At 32.1% G+C, this 19,288-nt stretch overlaps 1 protein-coding gene across 13 annotated transcripts in view; it reads left to right on the plus strand.

Moving 5' to 3' along the window:
* The window catches only part of LOC108732907 (period circadian protein-like), a 39,777-nt gene extending 20,709 nt beyond the window's left edge, over positions 1 to 19,068 (plus strand). For 7 of the 13 annotated variants that reach the window (XM_025980298.1, XM_025980312.1, XM_025980294.1 and 4 more), the window contains 10 exons: positions 347 to 514; positions 1,508 to 1,649; positions 1,717 to 1,920; positions 2,315 to 2,513; positions 3,490 to 3,794; positions 10,191 to 10,298; positions 10,793 to 10,963; positions 12,383 to 12,547; positions 16,659 to 16,912; positions 18,342 to 19,068. In XM_025980298.1, the coding sequence (XP_025836083.1) occupies positions 347 to 514; positions 1,508 to 1,649; positions 1,717 to 1,920; positions 2,315 to 2,513; positions 3,490 to 3,794; positions 10,191 to 10,298; positions 10,793 to 10,963; positions 12,383 to 12,547; positions 16,659 to 16,910 (1,714 nt within the window). In that variant the 3' untranslated portion in view covers positions 16,911 to 16,912; positions 18,342 to 19,068. Of the gene's footprint in view, positions 1 to 346; positions 515 to 1,507; positions 1,650 to 1,716; positions 1,921 to 2,314; positions 2,514 to 3,489; positions 3,795 to 10,190; positions 10,299 to 10,792; positions 10,964 to 12,382; positions 12,548 to 13,588; positions 15,221 to 16,658; positions 16,913 to 18,341 lie in introns of those variants that run through there. The other 6 variants (XM_025980317.1, XM_025980289.1, XR_003232292.1 and 3 more) reach the window with 5 other exon arrangements.
* The last annotated feature ends 220 nt before the right edge of the window (positions 19,069 to 19,288 follow it).

A 19,288-nucleotide genomic window follows, 5' to 3' on the forward strand; every position in this document is an offset into this window, starting at 1 on the left:
GTAATAAAATAATTATTATCTAAATAATTATTATAGTACTTAATAAGATAAAATGTCAATTTAGTCAAGTATGTTACTATTCGTGGATGTTTGGTTCTGGTATTTTAATTGTCAACTAAGTAATTATGTTGTTTATAAAGTAACATTAAACGTGTTGAGTTGGATGGATAAATATTTCTGACAAAAATTTTGAATTCGGTGGAAGTTTGATCGAAATGCTGAAGAATTAACTAAACAGATATTTTTACGAAAATAATGGATAAAATTAACTAATATAATCAATTTTATCGTTACTTATCACGATCCCGTCACACATTTTTCGAACTTTTGTTCGTATTTTTCATAGGGGTAGTATTGGAAAGAGTTACAGTCCAATTCAGAACAGAGAAAGCAGAAGTGGAAGTGGAAATTTAAGTTCAGCTAGCAACGTTAATATGGAAACTGTCGGTACTAGTGGTAATGGATCGAATGATTCTTACAATTCACCGCATCTTACCGAAGCACTTCTATCAAAGTGAGTGAAATCTAATTAAATAAATGGTACACTACATAGGTACAATGAATAAACTGCTCACAGAGCTGAAACAGACTAAACTATACAGTGTCTAATAATCAACCCTTTGCCCATTTGTAATTAAGCTTTTTAATTTCGCAACTCAATTAAATATTGCGTACCCTTTTTGACCAATTTTATTCTTGTTTCGCACCTTGACGTTAAACTGTGCCTAACGTAAATTTAAAAATAAAACCATTCTTCGGCTAATGTTTGATTAGGCTAGGATTGTAAGGTTGCAATAGGAAAAGGCAACACAAACGAAGTGAGTGACTCTTGCCACGGTCATGTTTTTCTTTTTTTTCTCAAGAATGTAAAATATAAGCTACGAAACGATAATTATTCACTACAAAAATTGCAGCGAGAAGCTATTGCTTACTACTTTAGCAAGTAATTGTTTCATCAAAAAAAAAAAAAATAATTTCAAATTTTTGTTATTTCTTTTAGTTTCCAAGAGTTGGCAGAACATAGAATAATTGTATTTAAAGGACTGTAAGAATGTACATAAGCATTTGATAAATTTGTTCATTAGATCAAAAAATATTATCTTGTGTGACTAAAATGGATAAAATCCCTTCCGAATTACATTAATTATCATTGGAATTATTTTATCATACACGAAAGAAAATATATGCTGTTAATATTACAAATTTAGATGGAATATTTACGTAACAAAAATGTGTATCAGTCTCATATAATACAGCATATCAAAATAATCTGTAGAAATTAATTGATTACAAAACCAAGTATTTTCAGTTTCATTACACAACGAATGAGAATGAGAATCTTTACGTAAAGTATGAATTTCCATTGTTACATTTAGTAAAGTTTGGACATTTCTGTCGTTTATTGCTTATTAATAGATACTGATGTAATTCAATCCCTAACTATAAATAATACTTCAACTATTTGTCCGTACATTTTTTATTTGCATGTTTCTCATATTAACTTTAGGCACAATAAAGAAATGGAAAAGATAATGAGGAAAAGGTACCGAGAATATCGATCAACTGTTAAAGAAAAGGACGGGAAATTGTATAAGAACAATAAGAAAACACAAATGGTATCAAACGCCGTTGAGAAGAATGATAGAAATGTAAGTTGTTTTTCTTTAGGACCCTTTTATTGGACGTGTTAGTAAATTGGCTTTTCTTCATTTTTAGCCAAACTGCGTCAACCATCCTCATGGAGTAAAGAGAAGTGGATCAAGGTCTTGGGAGGGTGACCATCATAAAATTACTAAGCATAAACATCAAATAAATCTTAACCCGGCTAAAGGCGAAACTGGGACTGGAGATAATAACAATTTTAATAATTTACGAACCCCTCAAGACACACTGAGAGAAGAAAATTATTATATGCCACAGGTACGTACATACATATGTACTAATTTTTGGGGAAACTAAAAAAATGGAGATTTATTATAATGATCCAAATGAAGGGGGTTATCTACATACAACAGCATTAAGTTATATTTTAATTTTATATAAAAAATAATGTACTTTATATCGAATTCACCGGAATAAGTCTGGAACTTCTGCGATGTTTATGCCGTAGGTAATCGATATATCGATTTCGTCACATACATGCTTGTACGTAACAGTATGTAGACTCCCTTTGGATACAATTAAAATAAATTTTTACGAAATCGAAAACAAAAAATAATATCCGTTTATTTCTTTTCTATAAAGCCCGGTTTTGTCGCAGGTCGATTCAATTTCATTTTTGATTGACTAATTAGGTTCGTCCTTTTGATTCCAGATTAACGATACCAATCTCTGGCCGCCTTTCTCATTGTCTGTCACCCCAGTTAACAATTCCTACACATTCACCAGAAACGAAGGTGTCAAAAACAATAGCGGATTTGCCGGATTGTTTCCAGTTTACTTTGTGCCAACACAAAGCGAGCAACCACCGATTCAAAACACTAATGACACTTACCGACCCAGCCCCGTTCAAGGTAAATATGTACGGCAGAGTTAATGATTAATGCCCTTTTTAATCAAATTTCGACGTTCATTGAGTGGACTTTGAAATTTCTCTCTATTGTAGCCCGCAATTATTTTTCTGACAGAAAAAAAGGAAATTACGAAAGCAAACGATAATTAATGCTATAATAAGTCAAATTACTATTATAATATTACATTCGCTAATAAAAAGGTTCAATATCTTTTATCATCGAATTATTACTGGCATTTACTATTAAATCAAGTAATATAAATTTTACACCGAATGAATTAATTATTTCAATTTTTAATACAATTAGTACGTATTCGTATTTACTTTAATGTGAGGGTTAACTCCTGGCCTATATACTATTGCGATACATCTACAGTGTGTAACAGAAAAAAGTTCACTGTTTTCGAGAAAAACGTAGTTGTAAGTACAGGTTTGTATTTCAATTCCAGCCCTGGTAAAGAAAAAAGTCGCGCAACGCTGTCCTCAATCAGCTGGTGATTATCAGCATCAGTGTAGTGTTTTTTGCTTATCTACTGTTTATTTGTTAGGTGATTTAGGGCGTTTTTGTTAACTCCCAACCTCTAGTAGCCGTTTATTATTTTAAAGTTTAAATCTTTCATGAGGCAATCGATGTGCAGTTCGGCAATGCTTACATTCTCCATCCACTTAGCTGCAAAGTTTTTATCACATTTACGCTATTTAGTAGACACCTATGTTGCCTACTAACTCACAATCCGGCTTCGGATTGTAGATTATTGTGCTTTTCTTAAAATTTTTTTTTGCCCTTAACGACGGTGCTGAGTTCACCCTGTTTATTACAACTAGTTTACACTTTGCAGAGCTCGGCACTTATTTCTGTTACACCCTGTATAATAATAATATTAACTAGTTTCCCAAAAAAAAAAAAGATAAATTCGTTACATTTGTAATTCAAAAGATCATCTACGAAAAGTACAAATAAACTGTTTTAATTACAGTGCAATATATGCCGAGTATGATGTACAATTGCCAGTCAGTATTCCCGACGACTTCTTCCATTTTTTGTCCTCCCATGGCTTTCGTACCATTACCGTTCCAACAACCATCGCAACCGCCCCCGCAAAAAGAAGTCATTGGCGGTGGTCATCCGACATCGTGTGTCGATACTTCGAATATGCAGGGACAAAGATCCTCATTGAATTCAAATCCGTTCCTTCGGAGATCGTCTTCGCAGGTTACATCGATTAAAGTAGAACCCGGAAGCGGAATAGGATCTGTCACATCCGCCAGCTGTCTGAACAAGGTAACTGTACAAGTAATAATTTTTATATCATTTTTCGTAGTTTAACATTCAGTGAATTTTTTTGACTGAAAGGCATTAAACTTGCGTTCCGAGGACTCTATATCTACGTTCTTAGTAAGGATAATGACTTCGAAATTGATTGATTGATTGATCCTACAAATTTGTCCTTCGAGTTTTTGTTTTGGCAGGTAAATGATTACCTATTAGGAAACCATGAACTAAAATTTGGTTGTAAATTTGCAGTGTTTTACACATAAAAGGTTATTTATGAATAAATAACAGGCGTCAAAATTTTTAGACCGTATTGATTTGTAAAGCTGCATAATATCCATTAACTTTAGAAAATTTGAAATTTCATATATGTTTTGACAAAACAAACACCAAGAAAGCTTCTGAAATTTTGTGCTTTCGAATCGCAGGCTTTTGTTTTACACTCAACAGCAATCGCTAAAGCTTAAAAAATATTGTTACGGTTGTTACAGCATTTATTTGAAGTCCTGGATTCTCTTACGACTTCGCAATATCGAATTTACTAATTTTGTTTAAAATTTGTGTTCGTCAACATTTACGTAGAACTTATACAATGTACTGCTCACTTTAGATTGCATTGTGTATTACGCTGAGTAGGTATACAGGTTAATTATGATATCAAATGGGTTTTGCTAGCGATATTCAATCTCGCCCACGATGTTGATTAGACCCGTTCCAGTTAGTAACGTATAAGTTTTATTACCGTCAAAGTGTCTATTCGGTATCGAGTGTGCTGATAGTAATTGAAGTACAAAAGGAACATTTCGAAAATTATCAAACTTTGAGAATCAATAGGCATCTACCTACGTATACTACGTAGTTTAATTTTAATTGAAAAGTTACCTGGTGTCTAACTCTTATATTAAATAGCTCGCTCGTAACTCCAGAATATGAAACATAATTTAGCTTCGACTTCAATTAACTTGTATGTATTTATTAGTTTATTAAAGTAGGTTGTATGTTGATAACAATAATAATTTATATATTATCTACCTAGTAGAAAAGAGAAAAAAGGTTGACTTTTTCAGTTTGTATAATTTATGCTACTCAAATAGAGAATTATCATCGTAGTCATCATCATAAGGTCGTCAGTTCTAAGACTGGTTGGACACGTACCTTCACTTTTTCTTATTCTGAGCTAATTTTCGCATTTTTCTAAAACTAGAACATCCAACACCCTTAACTATGCGGTCTACCTCTACTCCTCTTAACTCCTGTTTCTGCTTTCAAGGTCTATCATGCCAGAGAAGATGTCTTACTAACTTATCCTGCCTATTTTTTATCTATTGACTTCCGTAGTGACCCCTGTTCTCAATTTCTTTCTAATACCTCTTCATTTCTAGCCTTCTCTATCCACGGTATCCTCATCATTCGTCAGTAACACCACATTTCGAACGCTCTAACCTTTTCATTTCCGACACGCCTATCGTCCATGTTTCGCACCCCTACAGCGCCGCGCGCCAAACATACACCTTTAACAATCTTTTTCGAATATTTTCGTACATTAACCTTTCTCGAGGATAGAAGCGACTTCTTTAAGTTGAAGGCGACGCGATCTTGCGCTATCATCTGTGTTATATCTCTACTGCTCCTTCCATCCTGAGTTACCTGGCTTCCTGATACCGAAAATCAGCCACTTCATCTAATTTTTCGTCTCCTATCTCTATATTCGCTCTTTCCCTACTTGTTCTTCCCTTGCACACCAATTACAATAACTTCTCTTACCTTTGTTTCTATCATACGTAATATAACATTGAAAAGAAACTTTTGCTGTTTAAATTGAAACCAGTGACAGAAAATTGCACTTTCTTGTGTCGTAAATTCAGTCTGTATTTCTGAAAGATTGCACCTAAAGAACTTTTGAAACTATCTGGCCGTGTTTAAACCTCATCATCGTGAGAAGCAGTTTAAAAAACGCTCGATAAAAAGGTCGACGGGAATGGAATACTACACCGTAAAAGTTTGCACCTAGAACTTCAAAGGGTAGTAAATCGGATTCGATTTATAACAAAAGCTGCTTTCTTGGTAAAGTAGGAAAACAAAATAGTGGTTATAAGGCTGGGATTACCTTAATAAAAGCACAGGGCCTTCATAGTGTTTGTACATAAATATACGGTTGGTACTATGTATGAACAAACACATACCAATACGACACGAATATGGCTTTTTACGCGCTTTTTGGTAGGATTAAACTGATGATATTGAATAATTGTTATACTGAAAAACTTGCAATGATAATTACCTCAGAATCAAAAGCAGGATAAGGAAAAGGTCTGTTTATTTATTAAAGTAATTTTGTGAAGGTTCTTATAGATATTGTATTATACAAATCTTTATAATAACTACAAAATTATGTAGCACCATTACATCCGACACCTATTGTAAAAAATATCATCATCACCCTAAAGTCTACCTTGGTTTGGTAAATAATGTTGTTATCTTAAAATAAGGGGAAGAAAAGAAATTGAATTTTATACTTTGAGATTTTTGTATCTAAGTTCTTTTTGCTATTTCCTTAAAGCTTTGCGTCAGGATAAGTTANATTTATTTTATTAATTAAAAAATATGAAACCATATTGTATTTAATCAATGAAGAAAGAAATATTGAAAAATGGTAAAACTTCCGTATCACGATTTTTTCGAATAAGTTCATAACTTTCCTTATTTGGAAATGGTTCAAAATGGTCCAAACTATCAAAAACTTAGATGAAAAACTTTATTGTGCTAAACAGTCGATTTGGGACTAAATAAAAAGACGTATTAGGCATAAATCTAACATAAAATAACACTAACGTAAATTTCAATTGGATTTTGTTGTACCTAACGTCGTTGCTTCTTCGTAAGTATACAATATTTTTTTTTTATTTCATCGGCAGTAATATGATTGAAATTCAGAAAAACCAAAGCAAACAGTCATTACTACCTTAATTTACAAATCAAAAGTTAAGAGCCTAATAATGTTCCCCTGGTTTTTGTTGAATTTAAAAGGAAAAGTATTTGCTAAGGCGAAAAGTTGCTTTAGGTCGAACCGTCGCCAGTAAAGCGGAATTGTGGCAAACACGTGAACGATTGCAGTCGTCAGTGTTAGTACGTGACCGTTTTGTCACGTTTTGTCTTTTTTATTTTTACTCCTTTCCCTCATATTCGTCCCTTTTATTCGATAAGCGTGTGGGTTGTAATCCAAACTGAAGAGGAAAATGAAAGATTGCAAAAATTTCATCTGACGATAAACCACCAACCGATTGTAATAGCAGTAGATTAAATTAGAACAAAAGAAATGATTACAAAAATAAAGTACGTGAATAATTAGCTCTAGTATTTAAAAAAAAACACAATCGCTTAAAAATACACGATCTAATTACGAACTGGAGATTTTTACTTATGGAAAGCAATGTGGACTGTTTAACGAAATTTAAAATATTTATTCACGTTTTCTACTTTTTCGGCGTGTTGACAGTAAAATTTTCATCTCTTATTTGTTGCTTTTCGTTCTCATTAAATTTGCTCCCCTTTTATTTTTTATTTCTGTTCACAATACGATTAAACGTAGAATGAAAATCTATTTTTCACTCGAAAACATATTATTATTATTGCCCTACAATTTAGAAATAAACCTTTTGGTTATTTCAATGAAAATAAAAAATAACCCCGGTTTAAGAAAAATATTGCAACCCTGTTTATTTTTAATAATCTATTTACATCGATAATCTTTTTCCATCCTTGGAACCGATTAAAATGTTCTTAAAATACGTCTTGGCAATGAAACATTAATTTCTCTAAAAATAAGAGTAATGAAGCTGAATATTAACATTCAACAGATTCTGACTTTCATGTTTTTGCCTCCCTAAAGGCAGGAGCTTTAATTGAAGTGCAAATTAATTTCGGAATTCACACCAAGTGTAAATTAAATTGAGGAGAAACGTGTCCGCCGTCTTCAGGATCGTGGTCGTTACTTGTATCACAAAACGTGCTTACTATCAGATAGGTACAAACAGCAAAACACTGCCTACTTGTTATTCTTTACGTAATCTCGCCAACGTCACGGATTTTCATTAGCATTGTATTACCTTTCTAATCCTCTATCGATTTATTGTCACGCATGTGATTGCACGGTTTTGAAAAAGAAGAATACCTACGAGAAAATAAAAGACAAAGACAAGCAATTTATTCATGAGCGCATAAACTGTATTTAAAAGCACAGTAATAAACATTTAGTCTCTGTGTGACGTACGGTAAACAATTGTTATGGATGTGTTTCAGATGCGTGTTGAACTTTAACATTGAATTTGTGAAGTGTTTTGTTGTTTATGGTGCATCTAGTAGCTTTTTTTAATGAAATATATGCCTTATTAAAAGAAGATTGCTGGTTAAATTTACCGGTAAATACTTATAATGATACAATTTCCTTTTTGGAAATCACTTTTGTTAGAGAAAATTTTTTATCAAAACTGATAGGTACAATTATTTTGTAATAACAGGGATTTATTTTATTAATTAAAAANAAATATTTATTCACGTTTTCTACTTTTTCGGCGTGTTGACAGTAAAATTTTCATCTCTTATTTGTTGCTTTTCGTTCTCATTAAATTTGCTCCCCTTTTATTTTTTATTTCTGTTCACAATACGATTAAACGTAGAATTAAAATCTATTTTTAATTAACCTATAATAAATAATCATAATGGATAATGATTTAAACATTCGCTTGATGTTTCGTTAAATTCTTTATTGGGATGTGCACCTTGCATTTGACGAAAAGCTCCTAATCTGACCTTTTTTACCCCAAAATTATAGACAAACCGAACTCAAAAATATTCCATATTAAAACATACTTCATGTTTTTGCTATAATTAATGTAATCATTAAATTGAGCTTTATGTTGCCTTTGATTACCATGCATCTCTTTAAGGAGTCGTATTTTTTGCCAAAAATTAAAAAAACATAATGACTGACATCAGTGATAATACAACAACAATTGAAAAAGAATGATGGCCGACAACAGCAACAATTAGAAAAGAATGATGGCCGACACTAGTAACAATGCGACAACAATTAAAAAAGAATGATGGCCGACAACAGCAACAATTAGAAAAGAATGATGGCCGACACTACGTAATAATGGAGCAATAAAAATGGCCGACTATTGACAATACGATTAAACATAGAACTAAAATCTATTTTTAATTAACTTATAATAAATAATCATAATGGATTGTTTAATTTTTTTTCTGCTATGATCTTCAATATGTAGATGGACGTATAACGACGGATTGACATCCCAATAGTTTATCTTTTTCTTGCTAATGTCGGCAGGAAAATTAAATTGAATTCAAGAAAATAGCATTGCTGCTATCTCTACTACACAATACATTGTCTAAATTTTTTCTTACAACACTAACATACATTATTCTCATTCAACATATTAAATGCTTGGATAATGGTTTGTTTGCTCCATAAAAAGGCTCTTGTTGACATTCCACAGTGTCCTTTTTCAAATTAATTCAAAGTTTAATTTAATTAAAGTCGAATGTAACAGTAAATTAAATTTTAATTCCAACTTAGACGGTAGTAAGTCTAGTTCATTTAAACTCGTCTACAGGGGTTATTTCATTCAATCTTTGACGAGATAAAAAAGATGTTAATAACAAAATTATTTTAGTGCTAAAGAGTGAGCAGTATTTTATTTATTTTTCTACATAACCGCCACAACTATTGAGATATTTTCTGACAACGTAGAGCTCTGAAATAATTCGTTGGTGGCAAAGCGGTGCCCTATAAATCCTGCCTTCAGTTGTCGAAAATCACTCGGCGTAAGATTTGAACTATACGGTGGATGGTTGGAAAGGTTCTACTTGAATTGTTTGAGAAGGCCTGCGAATATGAATAAAAACGTGATCGCTTTCAATTTAATTCAACAATTTGATAATAATTCTAATAAACTAATTACATGTAATACATAGTACAAAGCACAGCTTAAAACTGCATTTACATATCTTGCTTCTTCTGGATATGCATGTCTGGGTACCAGAAATGTGATTTATTATATAGAAGAATTATTTGTTGCTAAATTGAAGAAATATATATATTTATTTGAAAAAAATATTTTGAAAATATGTATTTTGCATTTAAAATACAAAAGGGAAATATTTTTTGTATTTTACATTTGAAATAACAAATCAAGAAAGTATATCCATTTTGTATTTAAATACTTTTAAAAAACCATTTTGTACATCTGTACTAGGTACCTTTTACTAGTTTTACCATAGTTAAAAGTTTTTTTCAATATCCAACTTCTTAACTGGTACGTAAAACAACATCTCTATAGGTTCAGGCGTAGTTTAAATTTTAAGGATACTAATACTTTCCAGGCAATTTCGGATTGTTCTCGAAAGGACTTCGAAATGCAATCAGGATCTTCCCAGGCTTTTTCGATTATTGACACGCCTGTTGACGGACCGAGTGTTGGTAACTACAAGGTTATTATTATCCTACATTCACTTTAATTTAATATTAATACAATATTGTCAATTTTTTTTTAATTTCGATGTTCGGAAATGTTTTAAGAGGGCGTTGTCATTACGACAACTAAAGTAACAGTACGCTGAACGCTTCGAGACGTAAAGCTTCTGTTAAAAAAATATTTTTAAACTTTTCTGAAGTGAGCGAACATTCATAATTTTAAAGTACTTATAAAATACACTATATATGTAATTCTTACAAAGTACAATAAATAAAAAGAGTAATTGTCGTTAATAATAGCTAGACAGAGCACAGAATTTTGTTAATATGAACATCGCCATATTAATATTAAATAGAAAAATATAAAAATTATTCTGTTCTTCATAGTAATAAGTATTACCAACGATTGAATTTCCTAATAGATGATTATTAACATTTAAAACAATAACAAAAGTACAGATCTGAAACAGTTAGTTTTTTATATTTGCTAAGTTACGGTTATTGGTTTCAGACAACAGAATCGAATCAGCTATCAAAAATGCCGGAAATGCAAGAGAGTGACGGTACTGGTGACGGAAGTAGTCATTCATCCTTATATTCATCGTTCCTGAAGACTACCGATCCAGGTTCCGACCCTAATGACAATTCTTCAGCGTCAGACAATCGAAATGCATCGAGTAACGTAAGTTCTTGTTATAGATTATTTAATTTGTTTTTGGGTGGCATGAGTCATGAGTGACAAACTGTGCATTGATTGTGCTTAGGACCCAATAATAAGTAACGTTATATTAGTAGTGGTAGTGGTCTTTAGCGGTTTGTATTATATGGGTTCTGACAAGTACTGACGTTTTTGTGAGCTTTGAAATTCACTTTTTCTTAAGGGGAGATATGATTGTTTCAAATTAATGCATTGATTACTGATCGATGATCTTCGTGAAATTCTTAAATCATTAATTAATGTGCTACAATGTGTGTCAAGTCTTCCCGAGATAAAAATGTTCAGTCTCTCAGAGTCTCTGAAAGCGAGACTCGAGTCTCCGTCTCTCATCGAGTCTCTGGTGTAGCTGAGAGAGACTGTCGAAAAAACTGTTTAGCGTCTCTGAACGAGAGCCTCGAGCCTGGTGTCTCTCGATAGACGTGGTTAAAATTTTCTAAATTCCACATATTTCAGAGATCCCAGTTATTCTACGAGAGACTCGAGTCTCTCAATTTTTCAGTTTTATTCATTCAGTCTCTCTGTGAGAGACTCGAATCTCTGAATTAACAATTTTATCGTTCGAGTCTTTCATACAGAGACTGTGAGAGATCCATAAAAATACCTAGGCAATAACTGAGAAACTGTAAAAGACTGTGAGAGACGCTGAAAGACTCTAAGAGACTGCAGAGAGACTGAAAATTTTTGTCTAGGGTTGTACAGTACAGTATGAGATATGTAGTTAATATATTCACTGCACTTTGAGTGTGAAAGCCATAAGTCATGTTTTGAAAATCGTTGATTGCAAATACTATTATTTATATAAGAAAAAGAATGCAAAGTTAAACTTCAAAAGAAGGAGGGACGTATTTGTAAAATCTGATTCGGAATTTCTGATATATATACCGGATGCGAAAGTGTGGATCTACCGAGCGGCAAGGTCCGGAGGTTTAGACAAGTTTGATTTCGAAGTTTTCTGTAGTTTCCTTGGATCACTTGGTCAAATGCTTGGGCAGTGACCACATTCCATAGCTAATCTTTTACTTCTTTTTGTCTTTATTTCGCCTGTTTCATCGTTTTCTTCGTAACTACTACTCTTTCCGCTTTATTCTTCGGTATACTCTGTAGAAACTGTCAGTCCATCAACATTAGTTGGTGGGAATGAAATATCCGAAAAGTGGAATCCGCACCCCCTTTTTGACTTTTCTTGACTTTCTTTGACTTGGCAATACGCCGCTCTCTTTATGCACATTTCTGCAAAGCGGAAATTTTTTGTACCAAGGTTAACTCTTTCGCATGCGGTATACATATAATATATATACATAAGTATAATTTTCTGCTAAATGTTAATCGATATGGGCACGTTTGTTCAAGATTGTTTGTCCTTTCAAGGGTCTTGTTTTTCAGAATTTTTATAAGAAACCGACTGTTTATCCTGTTCGGAATCGGGACCCTCCATGGCTGGAGACGGTGTCAGTTACGCCCGATTTAATCTACCGATATCAGGTTTCACAAAAAACGATGGACGAAATACTGAAATCTGATATGAATTCGTTGAAGGGAGTACATCAGGTAAGGGAGATTTGCATGAAATTTAAAATTATTTACCGCTTTCTCTAAAGGCATGTTAATCTTTTTGGGACTATTTATATGTTCGTATTTTTTGTATTAAATGAACAGAGTAATCGTTTACATTACATAATTTATTCATACAAGTATTGTGTTAAGAATAAAGGCAAATAAGTGCCTGGTGGATCCACTAGATTGAAGACGTAGTTCATGTTTCAGTAAAAATTAGAAGGTAGAAGGCAAAATATATGTACATACTCCTACTTACAATGTTTCTGCTAGTATTTGAAATAGTATGGTTTGAAAATGGCGGGGGCGACATTACAAATTACTTTGAAATTCAATATTTTGGAAATCGGGATACAAAATGAAAATCGCTTAACAATACCTAGAACACATTTCAGAAGGGAGTTCTTCTACACAGAGCAACAGATATATTTCAATGAAATTTTGCAAATAACTATAGTACCTACACACATTTGCTTTTAAAAAATATGCTCAAAATCTGGAAATATTTTGTAAAATTTTTAGAAAAGTATTGGGATTCGTCAAATGGGAGGAGCTTAAAAAACATGGCGTCAATTTATCCCTTAGCTAAGTTACTAATTTTGCCATCGGGTGCTGTATGTCTGTTCGACAGATCCCAATGTCTTTGTGAGAATTACTTTCGGTAGATCGACAAACATATACCAAAAGTGGAAAATTAAAAATCGTAAAATGAGATCCCTATTTGAAGTATTGCAAAATTTTATTGACATGTTTAAAATTGGGACCCTAAACGTATAGTTCAACATTCCAAAAATGTAGGACACCCTGTTTTTTCAAATAAAAAAGACAGAAGTGGAAAATTGGTCTAATTTTCGTGTAGAAAAATCATGTTCTTTTCATGGTATAAAAATAAACAGGGTAATTTTCAAGTCAAGCTCAATCGAGTTTCCAGATTTCCAACCGTTACATACACACATATATGTACCATAGATACGCTATATCTTGTGCATTACATGCTACGTGTTGTACATACGTATATATTAGATTCGATTGCAGAGATTGTAGGTAAACGAGAGAGTTCCGGTCCAGAGAAAAGCGATGCGAAGGATAATGGTCGGGGAACGGAGTCGGAGTGTATTGGGACCAGTGGCGTAGGGCGAGGGAACGTGTCCAGTATGGAAATCATTTACGTAGGGGGTAGAGGTTGTAGGTAGGCCAGGTAGTCTGCTCTTTGTGTGCTATATACATTTTTTTTACGAGTTCCTATGACTTTTACAATTTCACAGGTAAGATAGATGAAAACAAAAATTAAATTAATGCGATCAAATTTCCTTTCAGTAAAAAAAATATAATAAAACTTCATTTATTTTATTCTCAAATAGATACAGTAAAAATTTGTTTTTGATCAAGTACCTACCTACCTACAATTTTTAGTAAATACGTTCAATAATTTATTCTCAACAAGTGGCTATTTTGGATATAATTTTTAATCAATGAAAACTCTTCTTTATTATGATTCATCAGGAAGTTTTGATATACAGCATCGGTACTTTACAAAAATCAATTTTTTACTGTGAGGCAGTGTGGAGGAGGGTTGTAAACTGAAACTTAGTTATAATATTACTTTAAATTATTGTTTTGAGGTCCTTTATACTTTTGATAAAAATCGACAAGTTTATGGTGTTAAGTAAAAGGTATAAATAATAATGAAAATGGTAAAAAAAACATTGGCTTCTTCAGGTGAAGATATTCATTACAATAATTACAAGTATTTGTTTTTTATTAAAGAAATTTGTGGGAATATAAACCTCAAAATTTTATAAAAACTGTTACTTAGGCACTGTATCCTTTTAGAACTGAATAAAAGAGGCATGTGTTAAATTAAAGGACTTGAAGGAATTGATCGCAAATACTAATTTCCTTTTCATTTTACTGACCCTGTATTTTTATTTTCGTATTTATTTTATTCAAAATGTTTTTCGTTATGTTTGCAATACTTTACATTACAATGAGATTTTGGCTTAAAAAGCAATGAGGCAGTAAAGGATTTATTTTGTTTCTGCTGCAGATTCAGTAGAAAAATAAAACATTTTGTTAATATAGTTAAATACACAGGGTAGTCCATTAAGCGCGCCTTGCTCTCTGGCAGTCTTGCCGTTGAAACTGGAAGAAAATGTTCCCAGTGAAATGATATATATGCGAAAAATAATTTCAGAGATGGCGGACTTCCGGATATACTGGAAGTATACATCAGGTGCCTTATGTTAAATGGAACACCTTATATATTACTAAATTTTTGAATTCAGCATCGATTTCTAGAAATCACTAAGATCGATGCTGAATTCAAAAATTTAGTAATATATACAGTGTTCCATTTAACATAAGGCACCTGATGTATACTTCCAGTATATCCGGAAGTCCGCCATCTCTGAAATTATTTTTCGCATATATATCATTTCACTGGGAACATTTTCTTCCAGTTTCAACGGCAAGACTGCCAGAGAGCAAGGCGCGCTTAATGGACTACCCTGTATACTTAACTATACTAACAAAATGTTTTATTTTTCTACTGAATCTGCAGCAGAAACAAAATAAATCCTTTACTGCCTCATTGCTTTTTAAGCCAAAATCTCATTGTAATGTAAAGTATTGCAAACATAACGAAAAACATTTTGAATAAAATAAATACGAAAATAAAANGTGTCTACCTTAAAACATTAAGTCTCCGTGACACGCGACTAATTTTTTGGGGATTGTATAAAGTTCATCATTAAACAAAAATTACCCATGTTCTGTTTTAATGTTACTAACATTATTTTAGAATTTCATTTCTTTTGACTATAACCGTTTTGGGTTTAAAAATTTGTATATTCATAAAATTATCGTTCATGTGACTAACCGTTTCACCATTTGATCAAAACTAAATATCAGATATAGCGAAATATTTTGCGGTTAATAAGTAGTCATTTAATTAATCAAATAAAAATTAAGTACGCTTCGAATTTTCAGTTCATTGTGCAATTATCCAGTAATTAACTACTCAAAAATACAATAACTCACCAATCAGAAGCGATCGAAGCCTGTCTTGATGGATTTATTGTTTTAGTTTTGTTTCAACTGTTCATTATTCGTTAAAATTGCATGTAAGGGAAAATCGGATTGGGAGGCTTCTGTGCAAGAATGCATTCAACCAAAGAAATAAATAACGAAAGACATAGTTCGTAAGACCGAAACGAACTTTTATTCAGTTTCACATTTCTTTTTAACGCAGTTTTTATTTTTTCTTTAATTATTTAAAATTGAATCGTACGTTATGCAGCACCTAATGTTAGTTACGACATACGTGCACCTTACTTGACTTATAGGAGCGACTGCCAGAAGAATTAGATGTTTATGCACTTTTGCGACCCTCTAAGTCTTTTTCGTTGAACTGCAGCCACGCAAGGAAGCCCTTCCCATCCGTACATTGTTTCGGATTAATTCATTTAGTTCAAATTCGGGTTTAATTACACCGGGTGTCTGAAAATATTTCTGTAGCAGGTAAGCACTAACTAGATAAAGAATAAATATTCTAGTCAGAAAGCTCTCTGGTTTCCGGACACCCGGTATATATTTACAATGATATAAAAAATTGATAGAATGTAATAATAAAAAGAAAATGTCTTCTGTTTTTAAATTTATTAAAAGAGTGGCCCGACCGTGTTTATCAATTTATTACTGTCACTGTCCGACAGTTATTGAAGTTCTGATACGTAGAGGTAATTCTGAATCTCACGGGCCATTACCTTGGACTATGTATGGACAAAACATCGTCCGTTTTCTACATTTATATCTCTTAAAAACATTGGCTGTGTAGAGTTTATCTGGAGTTCAATCTTAGGTTTTTTGCCGAAGCACATGGTTAACTGTCGATTCGATGTTTTTGAATTGTACAATATGAATCTATTAAAAAAAAAGGATTTTTCACCGGTTGGGTCAATCAATCTGTCAGCATTCTACTATTGAACCAATTACGTACAAGTTCAATCAATGATGACAGTTGGAGCGTTCTTTTAATAAATTTGAAAACGCAGTCGGGCCATATAAGAAATATCTCTTAATAAAAAGCGATTTATATTGTTTTTAGCCCACGCTGGTTAACGATCAGTTGGATCAGTTGTATGTGGAAATGGAATTACAAGGTCTTTCGTCTAGACTTACATTAGAAGAGGGTATCACTTCCAGTAGCAGCACCAGCAGCTGCGACGAAACTTCCGCCAATCAGCAGAAGGTAAGACCATCAAAAACACGAAAGACAATGAAACATCAACAACATTGCGCAGCCTCAGCAACCATTAAATGGATGCCAATCCATTGTTCTTTAAAGACAATGGAATAGAAGTAAGTTACAGTTTTCATTTTGACTGGCGAATGGAAGGCTTTCGGAAAAATAATATCTAGTAAAATATACACCACCTAGGTACCTAATAAAAGGATTCGAAATCGAAAGTGAGTTCCAAATAGCTTTTTGCTCAGATATCTGTATGGTGTTCAATAAAACATTTTTACATTTGGATTTGAAAAACAAATAAGGATTATTCTCTTTACTATCATTTTGAATGTTATTTGCGTTAAAGCTTTTCTTTTCTAACATAAAAACTTTCTTCTTTGTAACTTCAAACAACCTCAAAATATTTTTCTGAAAGGAATTGATAGTTATTGTTATTTTATCTAAATTTTCAATATTGGGACTCACGCATTGATTATCAGGATTCTTATAATTAAACTTGCTTACGGTTTTGGTGAAATGCTGGGGCTAATTTCTTATATACTTTCCCCTATATCTTTCCTTCTAAAATACACTACGTAGTCTCTAACACGACCCTGAAAATTACCTAAAACTAATTGCAATTGTACGACAATCTTGAACTACATTACACATAATCCAACATGTGACACAGTTACATTTTGTAATAACAATTTTGCACGATATGCATTGCTTTTATATTGATAAGGGTACAAATAAAATTTCAGATTAGGGAGGTTTTAACAGTAAAAGGATAATAAGTTCTTTACAATTTCTGTTAGTTAAAAAATAATATTTGCAAAGATGATGTTAAAACTCGACTTTCCATAATTGCTCTGCCACGATTAATAAATCATAAAAAAATTCATGAAATTTAGTGAAAGTGTTCCTTTCTTAATAATTATAAGCAGATAGANGCGAAGTTTCAAATTCAAAAGTTTAGTTGTTTTCGAGTACTTAATTGAATTTGATTATAAAAAAATTGCCAAATTTTGCAATACAGCTGATTGAAACGTAATCGTTGAACTATCTACTATAAAGTCCTTAATTATCAAAAAAGGACATATATATTAAAATAATAGTTTTTAATTCAAATCTCCCTATTGCAATTGTAAAATTTTCAAAAATAATTTGACTGGCTTACCAAGGATAGGTACAATTTTGCTTATCACGCACGCATATATGCAAATAAAAGAATTGGACAAAGATCGAGCCAAATATTTAGACTTTATATCAATAATTTCTTTTGAAAGTTAAAGCAAAGCAATTGTTTTTTCATGTGTGCGCTACTGAGCTTGATGCTTTGTGATACCTACAATTTTAGCATGTCTCAAAAGAGGGTCGTGAGTCGTGAAATGTGAATACCTAAACGAATTTTGACTACCTATTATCAATTTTTCTGGTCCTGACTTTATATTCCAATCTTGTAAATAAAATGACATTCAAGAACAAAAAAAAGTCGCTCTTGAGTCGTGTTTAAAATGTATTTTTATGATTATATTAATGCGGTCGTTTCGTATATAGATGAAGAAGAAACGAAAGTCGTACAGTTCTTTGGTGATGATTTATGAAGAGAACGCGCCATTCCCATCACCTGATTCGTGCGGAGGTAACTGAGTGATAAATTAAATACTCTGACGATAACGTAACAGTGACGTTTTTGATATTTATAATAATGCTGAATGTTACGTAATATTTTACACTACGGACATTTTGTACGTTTACTTATTTAACAAAAATTTTTTAAGAATGTTGACTAATAATAGGCTATTTTTATAAAGATGTTGTGAAAGTGCATGTAAGGGTTTGCTAAAATGTTTTATTTCTGCTTTTAATTAAAGGGAAATTTTAAATTTAATATTTTTGATAAAGTCCGGCCTTATTAAACTCAACTGAAACCATTATCTACAATTTCCAATAAATTTCTGTTCAAACCTAAAGTGAATTTGACTTTGTAGACAGCGATTTGCATGTAACAGACAGTTATAGTAATTATTTTCATTTTCGATTATTTCAAGTAATTAGAATATAGTAGCAAGCCCTAAGTGCTCCCAAATTAAATGTATTTTTGAAAGATACAGATTCGTATCCTATAACTAACTGTATGTATAAGATTTTGATACACCGAAGTTTTGCTATAAGTATGCGGAAAACATTTAATTTTTATTTATTATATAAGCTTAACGTTGTTTTTTATTGTCAAATGTGTTGCGCATACATTGCCAAAATCGTAATAAATGTTTAATTTTTATCCAACTTTGATTTATAAACACAAGATACTTTTCACCAGCTAGAAGATTAATAACCCTGGTGTTTTTTGTGTAATTACTGTATCTTGTTGGTTCAAGAAAATTGTAAATAGCTTCTCGTTTACATGAAAAAATTGCTATTACAGAAAAAGTAAAAAACAACAATAAAAAATTTGTTAAGTATCTAATAAGTAGCATTAAAATAGAAAGCACAATTATTTT

The sequence above is a fragment of the Agrilus planipennis genome, unplaced genomic scaffold (assembly GCF_000699045.2).
Source record: "Agrilus planipennis isolate EAB-ADULT unplaced genomic scaffold, Apla_2.0 scaffold22, whole genome shotgun sequence".
Lineage (NCBI taxonomy): Eukaryota > Metazoa > Arthropoda > Insecta > Coleoptera > Buprestidae > Agrilus > Agrilus planipennis.